A 12,869-nucleotide genomic window follows, 5' to 3' on the forward strand; every position below is an offset into this window, starting at 1 on the left:
AGTTTGGCAATTGGGTTTGTCATTTATAGCAAGTTGGCAAATTCTCCTCCTTTCTTGGCATTTATGCACACCTAGAATAGGTTTAACATTTTGCATGCGCGTGCTTTTATAGCAAGCTGACAACCTAATGCTTCTTCGTTGATCTTCAGAACCAGTAGAATTCTGTTTTTGCCAAGTCAAAATTGTCAAACACTTGGAGATGTCCTTTTTGTTTCCTTCCCTTATCGTTTTGGGAGTTGGCAAATAACAGCATTTGCTAAACAAAATTTACAAAACTGTTGAAGTTGCTCTAAGTGTTCCACCACTAACTTGCAATCCTTTCATGCAACCTATCCATGTGATCTCTTTAAGTATAAAAAAATATCCACATGTATGTGCAATATATTTAATCTTTAATCTTTCAATATATAAGTTACATATGCTATTTGGTCCATCATCCTATTCTTTTATAATGTGATCCAATATTCTATTTGCTTTTCTTCCATTAGCTTACCACTTTTTACTGGATCCAATTGCAATAAAATAACATGCAAGCCAAGTTTATGTATATATAATATTAGATAGAGTAATTCTATATATACAATTTCTTTTTAAAAAATCATGTAGCGACATACGAGGTATTCTTCTAGTACATAGTAAGGCATGTTCGGAGGATCGGAGCCTCCATGTTACTCCCTTCATCCTAAATTATAACTTTATAAATCATTTTAAAAATTTTGGAGAGTCAAAACATCTTAAGTTTGATCAAATTTATATGATAAAATAATAACATTTATGATATCAACTAAATATCATTAGATTCTTCATTAATTATATTTTTATAATACATCTATTTGATCTCATAAATTTTTATAATTCTTACAATTATTTTGGTCAAATTTGAGATGATTTGACTCTTCAAGATTCTTGGAATGATTTATAATTTGAGATGGAGAGAGTAATATTTATAGGTGCACTATATAAAATGTTAAATCTAAATTCTTCGTCCTATTACTAATTAGAGACACCAAAAGGATCCATATTAATTCTCAAAGAATGTAATAGAAAAGGTATGAATCCCAAATATTCTCGTAATAATAAAAAACAATTGGTTTTTAATTTTGTCGACTCTAATCATCATCTTCAATAATAGCCATTACATTAATTTTGTTTTACAAAATACCTACCTCTATCATTTTCAAAAATTACATAAAGTAAGAGTATCTCTAATAGTTTTTTTTCCTAAAAGTCTCCCTCTAAAGTCTAAATCCTCATTTGGAGATGCATTTGAATAAAAATTGCTCACTATATCAGTATATCTCTTCCCATCCTCTATTAGATTTTCTATATCTTGTGCATACTCTTGAGTCTAGAGAGCCATTTTAGCTCTCTAATATCTTTGGCTAGCGAGAACCCAGAATAGAGGATGTTAATATTATTTTTTAGATCTAATTGGAAAAGTTATTGGAGGACTTCTTCACCGAAATCTTTGTTCCTATCAATATGGAAGTTATAAAGAGGCCAATCTTTGGAGTTGCTCTAACCTCCTGTTTCATCAAAATTACTATTTCAACATTGAGAGCTACAACTTTGGTATAGTATAGACCATGTCAACATCCTAAGTTCTTTGAAAAAAATCAAAAAATTGAATTTCAAAAACTGATAACTTAGGCCCTGTTTAGATTAGAGATGAAAATTTTTTGGGTGTCACATCGAATGTGTCGGAAGAATGTCGGAAGGGGTTTTTAGAAACTAATAAAAAAATAAATTACATAGCTCGTCAGAAAACTGCAAGACAAATCTATTAAGCATAATTAATCTGTCATTAGCACATGTGGGTTACTGTAGCACTTAAGGCTAATCATAGAGTAACTAGGCTTAAAAGATTTGTCTCACGATTTTCAACCAAACTGTGTAATTAGTTTATTTTTTTATGTACATTTAATATTCCATTCATATGTCCAAAGATTCGACGGGATGGATGAAAAATTTTAGGTGGGGAACTAAACAGGCCCTTAAAATGAATATTTTAACCTCTAAAAGATCTCAAATAAAAAAGTTGTTAGCTATGAAATTTTAGATCGCCTTAAGATCTACATTTTTTATCTGAAGTTTGACTTAACACAAAAAATTATGATTTTCTATATAAAATAAAGAGAGATACCATCCAACGTGTCGGCTCTACCACCATGTTAGCCAACCACCCAAAAAACTACTTTGAAATGGTCAAAGCGTTGTCTATGTTTTATCCAGTTGTGAAAGTTGAGGGGGTAAGTTGTCTGGTATTTAAATTTGAAAGTGCTTTTAAAATTCAACAACAAAGTGAGTGTGTGTCTTGGTGGGTGGATTGGGGGGGGGGGGGGGGTTAAATCGGACACTTAAAATGCAATAAGGTACAAACCATACATTGCTTTCTCATGTTAATTGACAGTTTAGGAATTAGAAAGGCGACCCTTGAGTGTACGTAAGTGCTCAATCCGATGATACTTTTATTCAGAGTTTTAAATAGGAGTAACATGCACTTGGACCATCGATTTTTCAATTCACATGCATGAGAAGCTCGCAAGCAACACAATGAATGCTATCCTTCTTTTTTTTTCATGAGCAACAAGTCACAAGGGGAACAAACATTACCATGTGTCATGGTTAGTAGTGCGGTAGAGTTAGAGAGGCATGCGTAGCAGGTCTTAGATTAGCAAATCACCAAAAACAGTTCTAAAGTTTTCTATGTAAACGCTTAAGACATGATCGGTGTTGGTGCCCTGACAAGACTCACTAGCGGTTGGTTGAGGCTACTGTATTGGCTTCAACATATATATGAGTAGAATTGGCTGGCAATATTATAGGGAAAAAACAGTTAGTACAATGTGTAAAGTGCCCAAACTTTAAATTTAGAAGAGAATAAAGCAACTTAAAAATGATAGTAGTCTTAGGGTAAGTACATTTCTCCATTTCAGCAGTCTCGATGGCTATCTTATGCAATAAAACATCAAAAATTTTATGACGGGGAAGGAGGGAGAGAGAAATGTGAGAGAAAGAAGTGGTTGTTTTGTGGAACAATCACCTCAATCATGAGCAAAAGTTTAGGACTATGAGACAATGATTTTACCATTATATGATTTAATACGTACTGTCATGCAAGTATGCAACTCACAAACTTTCCTTTGTTGATTGCAGAAATTGAGGATAATTAAATTACAATGACAACTTATTTGATAACCCTATTATATATGAGTTGGCTGTTCACTCATCTTATGATTACATGGCATTACATGATACTACCTATCAGATAGCATCAGTATACTTGCCCTTAATAAAAGGAATGGAGCTCATCAAATAGAAATTAAAGGCTACCTTACTTTGGCATCGGTAGAAATTGCACGATACCAGGACAGGAATAGTAGGAAAAAAAAAAGAGGATTTAAAAAAAAGACAACAATAGGTTGAAGCCAAAAGATTTATTGGTGATAGATATATGGTTGTTCATGCAGATGAATGCAAATGGGTGAAAAGTAGATGGCAAATGCAATCGAACAAATAAACAAAACTAATAATTATAAAAAATATTTTAAGACAAAATCAAAATGTTATCTAAGGAAAACAAAAAAGAAACAGGTAGCCGTACTATTTGCGTGGCCGTCCAAGCTACCTAGTTAGACTTCCAATTAAAAAAAGAACTAGAGTTAGACTCATACAAACAGGCGTATGTTATTGTTATCCGTAGCTTTGACTGCAGCATATTCCTGCTGCTGCACGCATCCAAGGCGTAAAGAATTTGGGTGGGGGAATACGAGACATATGGCACATGTAGCTTGCGAGTTTTCCAAACTAACTGCATGCATAGAAACGCGGAAATCGAAGTTTCATTAGCATTGGAGATATGGTGAGGTTAATCAAATTTTTGTTGAAAGAAAGGTTAATCAAAATTACAATATCATTGATTCGTTATTTCAGGGTGTGTAGGAAGGGAGTAGATAAAACACGTCCCATATATATACATCTTCATGTCAAGATTTTGTTCAAGAAACAGAAAATGAACGGGTTGAAAACGGAATGGAAACTAAAAGAGAAACCAACAAGCATAGCCATGCATGTCCTCTCCTCATGAACATGACTTATATATATGTACTATATATAAATATAAGTAGCTAGCTAGTGATTACCTCTCTCTTTTTGTTTCGATCACTCTGCAGCTTTGCAGCTGGAGACCAAGATATTACATCATTTACATACATGAACACACGAATGGTAATGAATAATTAAGCAGGTTGTGCGATGACTGACACCATAGCAAAATACGCATGCTTCGGCGCATCTCTCTTCCAACTCCAGAACACAACCAAAGAATATACTTGACTCTCGATGGATCTACAAACACAGCAAGATGATGTGCGCCGCGTGTACTCACCGTGGACACCGAACCAGCTGTGCCTGTGCTAGCTGTGCGGCCGCCATGAAATTAAGCTGCTGGATCGATCCATGCACATGCATGCAGCCATGCAGGTGCTGCTGCTCGATCGCGTGCCGTGCGTGGCAACAACCGACCTCTCATCAGTGATGCAAGGGGTTGGGGCCTGAAGGCACCAGCCTCTTCTGCACGCCGTACCGCGGATCGATCGCCTCGTCACCCGCTGACGGTGGAAGTGATGGAATAACCCCGTGCCGGTTCCATCGATGATGAAGATGGTGGTGGTGGTGATGATGATGAAGATGGTGGTGGTGGTGACGACCAGCTGTTGACGAGGGCGAGGCGGCAGCGTCGAAGCTTGTCATGGCGAGCAGCATCTTCCTCGGGACGGCGGCGGCCCACCTCGTCGGCCTCCTCCTCGCCAGGCCGCCGTTGCTGTGGATCAACGCGACGGCGAGGAACAGGAGGAGGAGGAGGACAGCGAGAGCGGTAGCGGCGGCGGCGTGAGGTCGTCTCATGGCCGCGGCCACCGTACGTTCAGCAGGTTTCTGGCCGGCAGTCGAGAGGAGGATTTATGGAGGCTGGACAATAATGTGGGCCGACCGGCCGGAGGCCGAGCTAGTACGTACTACCTAGCTACTATCTGCATGCATCTGCTGGCCCTGCCCTTTGTAGGTTGCTCGATCAGGTGGTGGAAATAACCGGACGGCCGGAAAAGGTAGCCAACAAGGGAAGCAAGAAGGCTGCTAGCTGCTAGCTGTAGGAGTAGTTAGCATCTGCACGTAGGAGTATGTACTTGCTACTAGCTAGCTGGCCTGGTAGCTTAGCTTCTGGGGAAGAAGTCAATCGCTCGCGTGAGGTACGGTTGGCGACTTGGCGTAGGCAAGGCAAGGCGAGAGGGGGGGGTCGAGCGAGAGGCAGGCAGTGGAGAATGGAGGGCGTTGGGACCGAGGCGGGCGGAGTTTTGCTTGCGTTTGCGTGCGTGGGAGGGCTCCAACTCCATCGATCCATCCATCTGGATTTCAGTTCACAATTCACACGGTTGCGTCAAATAATCCGCGCCGAGGCCGAGAGCTGTGGTGGTGGACGCGTTCGCACTCCAGCGCCCGCCCGGCTTTCGCGGACGCGGCCGGTGGCGGCCGGGTTTCCTGGCCCGGAACGTGCTGCGCGGCGCCAACTCGCTTGGCGTTCAAGGGAACTGCCTACGCTCTCGGGACTCGGGATCGAGACACGAGATGAGAATTTTTTTCCCAGTCCAACTAAACGACGCTCGATCGTGAGATTCAGGAGAAACGTATAGTGCCAGCGATCGATCGATCCACAACGTTCATGGATGGACGATGGGCGTGGGTAGGGAATAGAGATGTCGACGGACGTTGACGGTGAAGCCCGGCCGGTCGGTGTTGCCAGTTGCCATGCGCCCATGCCGCGCACAGTGGTGGAGCTCGCCGTTGTTGGTTGGCGCCCGCTCCCACGGGGTTGCGCAAGGCATGCAGAGCTAGCGCGCGGGCGCCGGGGCCTGAGAGGCCGCGCAGCTCGCCCAGCCGCTCGCGGGCTGCCAGCCTGCCACCACCCCGCTTACGTTGTGACTCCTCAGTCCTCACCGGCGGCGTGGTCCCGTCCACCGCGACGTCAAGCCCGACGACGTCCTCCTCGACTCAACCTCGCCGGCGAGGCGCGCCTCCATCGTCAGGGAGCGCATGGCCCGGCGCCCGCTCGGGGCTCACGCCGATGAGTCACCGGACGGAGCTCTACTGCGCTCAGGGCGTCGTCGTAAGGTCCTATACATTTTTGTAAAGTTTTTTTTTTGGTTTCCATTCAACTGCTTATTGATTGACTGAAAAAAGTTTATCCGCGTCATTTTTTTAAAATAGAAAAGGCAACATGTCTAAAAGATAGGAGTATCTTGCTATTTTCAGTTTTTCACACACGTACCAACTGATCTAACAATGTACCAGTGTTATGTGAAAGCGTACTATGCAATACTGTATTTTCAAACACCACAATACATGGATGAAAGATATTCTTGGTCTTGTTTAACGCCCCAACTTTGACTAGCAATGATTGTGTATTTCCACTAACTATTCATGCATCTTGTTAGGTTTGTAAAAGCTAGCATCGTCGTGTCAGAATGAGCATAGTTTTTGGCATTCGCTCAGTCAATCAACAGTATTTTTCTCTCATAACGAATCATCCAACAGTACTTTCCGTCATGACTTATCAGCCAAGTGAACAGGAATGTTTGGTATAAGATGGTATCCCCTTTGTTCAAATTATAGATTACCCCTGTTTAGTCTAAGTCAAATTTTCTTTGCAAAGTAAAAGTCAAATTTTTTTTCTAACTCTAAAGTTTTTTAGAAAAATATATTAGCAGCAAGAGAATAAAATAAATGTACTATCAAGACATATTTTATGGTATATTTAATGAAACTAATTCGATATTATAATATGATGGTATATTTTTTCTATAATATTGGCCCATGAGAACTTTTACTTGGTTAGTTAAACGGCCTATACTCATATGTCTGATTCTTTAGTTTGCTATTTTTGTTTGGTTCAAACATGGACTTTGTAATTTCGTTGCCTTTGTAATGAAATTCGGTTTTACCTGTGTGGAAAAAAGTTAAATGACCTATACTTTGTAAAAGAAGGTTGAGCATATGTAAGTTGCTTTGATTTTAAACTTTCGGAACTGACACATAGTATCAATTTCTCAACCTAGTTTCCACTGTATTAGCATGGTCATAGTTGACAATTACTATCAAATATATGAAGAGGCAACGCTTATGCCCTAGAACAAGAACCAATGAAAAATTAGATTTGATCAATAGGGCCTTCAAAAAATGTCATGGACCATGGTATGTATAAGAATAATTCACTCCTTTTTCCTAGTCATGGGTCATGGTACATGTAAACATGATTCACTCTATTCTAGAAGAAAACATCATCTTTCTTCAAGTTTCGCCAACAACAGTTACCAATATCAGCGCGTAATTTTGGTTGCATTTACTGTCAGCTCTATAGCATGTCAAGTGTGCACTTGGCATTTTTCTTATAGACGTGGAGTTACAACCCAGTCTAACTAGATGTTTCTTTCTGTAAATGCTTTAAGTGAACATTGTGAAATCCTAATGAATAAAGACCATAAAAAGGGACTTAGAAGTTTGTTTGAATTTTTTATACAAACCTGTGTATGGATTTTTTTTTGTTATTACGAATTTGTGTGTATAGCTTTTCTTATATAAATTTGTGTGTATATATCTTTGTGTACATAATGTCATTTATATAAATCTATCTATGTAACTTTCTAATGAATAAACATATGTATATACATTTTCTTATTTAACTTGGGTATATAAATTTGTCTGTATTTTGTGTAAAATTTAATATAAATTTGTCGATGTAGATGATGTGGTTGAAAATCTGTTCTCTCTATCTATATAAGTTTATTATGTAATCTTTTAGATAAACTTGTGTATATAAATTTAGCTTTGAAAAAGGGTGTACAAATTTGTGTATATAATCTTCTTAATATAAAATTTATGTATAGTTTTCATTATATAAATGCATGTATATAAATTTATTATTATAATATTGTTCACACAAACTTTTTTATATAGATTTCTTTGTATAAATTGTGTTGAAGACACTTTTTTCCCATACAAAATTGTGTGTATATAATTTGGTCTACGTAAACATATGTACATGGATCTTTGTTTCCTATATATATGTATGACATCGCTCGTTAGAGACAACTTATAACACAATTTATAAGAAAAAAAGCCTATTGTTAACTTTTTTTTGAGCAAGCCTATTGTTAACTAGACATACACAAAAGTAGGAGACACTACGATATATTCCTGGTCCAGCCCATGGGCTGAACAAAAGAAAAAACCTGGTCCAGCCCAAGAGAACCCAAACCAGGCCATGCATATGACAGATTCCAAGCCTTTCCCGGCCACTATGGCCCTCGGCATGCTGCTGGCACCATCGTCGATCCCTTTCCACTAGAAAAGATTGCAGCGTTGCCGCATATGGCCAGTGGATGTGCCCGTTGTATTGTAGTTGATCCTTGTTTTATGTACAAATAAAAATCATGTCAAAACATCAATTTTCTTACTTGGATCAATGATATAATATAAATATGGGACCGCGCCATCTTTGATAACCCATGCCATTTTATTAGCCTATGATTAAAATATAAAGTTTTGAAGCTCAATAGGAAGCTCGAGGGTGTTAGATATCTTTTCAAGTTCCTTACAAAAATGAAGGTGCAGTATAAGATTGATGAAGACATGAATACATGAGCTTTAGTATAAGTTGGTGTACTTGTAGTAATTAAAATGTAGTTCATCTGAATTTGAGTATTTGGTGAAATCTAACAAGATTCCTTCTCACGACTTAAAGTAAAGAATAAATAGATGTCACGGCTGAGGTAACGGTTAGCAGGATAAGAGTTAATTTTTGGTCCCAACATGTGACAACAGAAATTAAATACATTTTAGTGGTCAGTGCTTGAGGGTTCATAATAGATCGTCAGATGGTCTAATGCTTCTGATGAATTAGTAAGAAACCAATATGCAAAATGAAAGATATGTCTTAGAGTTCTACAAATATGTCTTAAATGAATAGATAATGCCTTGTGCCTTTGAACAAATGCCCATCTGGGACTGACATATGATGAGGCAATAATATGTAGTCACTATTGAGGTTTGTGGCTAAATCTATGCATGCTCGATGAAGGAATGTTGGTGTTGTTTTAGTCTTTTTTATTGAATTGAAGGTTGTCACATTTGGTACTGGTCAATAACTTACGGTGAGACAAGTAGCCCTATACCACGTGTAGCCACACTCGTCTGTCCTTTTCTACCTAGTTGGACGAAAATCGTATAAAAATCAAGCAAGAGGATGCGTGTTAGCGCAATGGCTTTCACGCTAGTTGCTCAATCCGTTACTTGCTTCTCTTCTATGTTGGAAAAGTGAGGATTTCCTATCTAATCTAAGTGAAGGAAGAGAGGTGGAAAGTGTTGCTGTGTCAAATCGAGATTGTGTGGGTGTTCAGTCTAACGCTCATGTTCGACGCTGTCGATTGAGAAGGAAGGACGCTTTCAGAGGCGAAAGGCCATGGGGAGAGAGGATCTGTGATCCATGGATCTCCGATCGGGAAACCGTATCCAAGCTCCATGGCTAGTCTGTGCTCTTTGGAATTTCCAAACTTAGCGATCTGAAACATTTGAGTAGCTAAAGGAAGGAAAATCAACCGAGACCTTGTTAGTAGTGGCGAGCAAGAGCTGTACAAGGGTTTTCATCAAAAGAAATCCGAAACGGTTTCATTTGATTTGTTGTGGATTGGATGATGGAAAAAACAGCAAGCAACAAGCATAGGCTGTATTACCGTAGGGCGCCCTACGGAGTTGTACAAAGTCAGCAACCATTTTGGGGCGCAAGCATAGGCAACATCCTTTGTCCTTTGTGCATTGTACTAACTACTAACCGGAGTAAAAACAGATTAATGTTCACATTAGTCCTACATAATTTGAGTCTTCCATTCCTGGAATTAAGTAACTAAATGAACTACCAAACATATATGTCTTTTCTAATACCAGTACTTTCAGATGAGAACATGCTATGATCAATCACAAAACTGTTGGCAGCATAGTTATAATGTGAAAAAAATTCTAGTGCGCAATGGCAGAAGCTTTAGTGCCTTCTTCTTGGGATTAAGCAGATGTAGGTGACACCATGAGCTACACCAGGCTACCATCACACAGGGAAAGAAAAAAGAAAATAAAGAAAGGCATCTGCAGCGAGACTAGTATCTACACATTGCGTCTGTTAAGAATGTAGGAGTATCGATTTTTATGCAGCTACTCAGAGGCAGAGCAGAGCAGAGCACGCGGCGGCCGCGTCACAGGCTCACAGCTGCGCTCGGCCAGCTCTCGTCCCAGAAAGGCGGGCAGGCGGCGCAGGAGTTGCACACGCGCCTGGCCGGGCTCGGAACCCGAATGGTGCCGGTCCCGAAGCACATGGTGGCGGCGTGTGGCCCGATTTGGGGTAGAACCCAATCCGTCTCCATTGTAGCGAGGAGGGCGACAACGCCAGGAGCCGCGGACAGGCTGCTGCACGGTGGAGCGACGGCACAAACCTGCACTACGGCGCGCGGGACTTTGGCGCGGCGGAGCACAGGCCACGCAGGTCCGCGGGCTTGCGAACGCGGACGGGCGGCTGCGCGACCCTCTCTCGGGTGCCCGCGAACTACCCCGCGTCGTCGCTCTCCTCGGACCTTCGGCGGCATGTGGTAGAGCAGAACGACCCGGGCGCCGTCGAACCTCGAGCTGGAGAAGGGAAGACCGAGGCGCGACTCCCGCGAGAGGAGGCTGGAGGAAGATGGAGAACAGCGGTGCTGGACACCGCGAAGACAGAGAACTGCGATGCCAATTATTATTGTCTCGATCTTCAAGGCAATGGATTGAGTCGGGACGCCGCTCGAGAGGCGTGCTAGTTCCAAGCTCGGCGTCCAGAGACTCGCGATGGGCACGAATGGCAACTGCAAGCGGATGGAGCGGCGGCGCAGCCGTGCAGGAAGCGGTTGGCGTATGAGCGAGGCAGCAGTACCGCCGTAGTCCGAGGGGGCCGATCGAGTCGGGTGGGTTCCGGAGCATTCGTGATGGCCCGGTTGTGGCTTAACGAGTATGAGACCCTTGAAGGCGCTGATCGGACGGTCGGTATTGCTTCTTAGCCAGATCGGACGGCCAGAGGGCTAACGGGCGACGTGGCCCTATCCATTATTAGCCCGCTTTTGGTGCATGAATCATATATATATAGAGATTTATTTACAAAGAAATCCAGAGTAGCATCACATGCTTGTTTATTGTTTATTATCATCCACACGCAATCTCTAATAGCGCCTACCGACTACCGAGCGTAGTGGCGGAAACTCGGATCACATATGGAACCAGGGAGGGATCGATGGACATGGACCATATCACCATACACATACATGCATTACTACCTTGCTTGCCCCGGTCAAATGGCGTAGCATACCGTGGTGCTGCCAACCTGGCAACCTACTACCAGTCTACCACGTCATGGTTCCATGCATGCACCTCGGGCTACCTACCTGCCACACTTGGACTAATCATCTTCTAACCCTCGAGGACGGACGACTAGCTTGTATCAAATTGCATCTTTGGATGTTTCACAACAAGTCACCTGTCCAAATGACCAAAGTTTGTTTATCCTAGTATGACCAATACTTCTGTGTGGAAATTAGCATGCGCGGCTGCAATGTTCGGTACGACACCGGCTACCAGTCTGCCACTGATGGCAACATCTCTACTCTACGTACGTGAATAGTACTCTCATATTTAAGTTTCTGCAGAAACATCCGCAAGAAATTCCGGAACGAAGCAGGACCGACCTCCCAAGAACGAAACAGATTGTATACGGATGAATATCACTAATATTACATTTCTTTTCATATTTTTATCTAGATTTGAATTCGAATATAGATATTGTAAAACCATGCCCGATAAGATATGATTAGATATTGACATCATAAATATATGATTTGACTATTTGATAAAAATGGTATCGGACGTTGAATATCTAGACTCAGATATAAATAAATTTAAACTTCTCTAAACAGATTTAGTCTCGATCAAAAAAAAATATTCATAGCATTTTCATCCCTAGTGACAGAGGAGTCGATCGATGCATGCGGTTGTCGTTTCACTCGTTTGCAGCCATGCAATGCGAGCTATTTCGTCTTGACAGCGACAGGAGAAGCACTGCGCAGCGCCATGAGCCCAAATGTCACCGGAGTGCCGCGGTTTTTCTTTTTTTTTTCCTTTTTGGAAGAAATCTTTCAGCAGCTTCTTTTTGTCGTCCTTGCTTCCTTGTGCTGTTTCAGCCCCACACGGCCACACACGCACACAGTCTGACAACAGTCGCCATTGCAGAACTGAAATTTTTCATTACATGGACCTCGACTTCCAATGAGCGATCTCACTGCACTGACACTGAGAGCACCCGTGCGCCAGCCAAGCTACTAGCTACTGTAGTTACTGACCAGTCAGCTTCATATGTTAATCTTTCTCTTCCAATCAAGTTTCGCCATCAGTTACGATCACTAGCTATCCATCCAATCCAACCACAGGTTAGGCAGTGTAGAAAAAATGCAAGTCCGCAGGGACCATCGCCTACGCCTTGTTTCGTCCGCATCTGCACAAACGAACGGGCACACACGCAACCGGGCCGGGGGGCGTGAATAGTTCCTGAAGTCGATTCCTCAACAGCTATCGGCGACGCACAGGCTGCACTTGCACAGCTCGATTGCTGAATAGCATGCAGTGCTCATCAAGTATACAGCGCGCGGCAACTGCAATCATGCGAGTTATTTAAGGGCAGACAAACAGGTATACGGCGAGGTCACCAGCCTACCTGCACACGCTACGCATTGGCCATATATTTTGATATATAA

The 12,869-nt window shown here is 41.8% G+C and overlaps 1 protein-coding gene across 1 annotated transcript; it reads right to left on the reverse strand.

The window, feature by feature from the left end:
• Positions 3,291-5,212, reverse strand: LOC8081413 (inactive protein FON2 SPARE1). The gene has a single exon (XM_021457821.1). The coding sequence runs from the start codon at positions 4,903-4,905 to the stop codon at positions 4,531-4,533; it is 375 nt and encodes a 124-aa protein (XP_021313496.1). The 5' UTR covers positions 4,906-5,212; the 3' UTR covers positions 3,291-4,530.

Source organism: Sorghum bicolor, chromosome 3 (assembly GCF_000003195.3).
Source record: "Sorghum bicolor cultivar BTx623 chromosome 3, Sorghum_bicolor_NCBIv3, whole genome shotgun sequence".
Taxonomy (NCBI): domain Eukaryota; kingdom Viridiplantae; phylum Streptophyta; class Magnoliopsida; order Poales; family Poaceae; genus Sorghum; species Sorghum bicolor.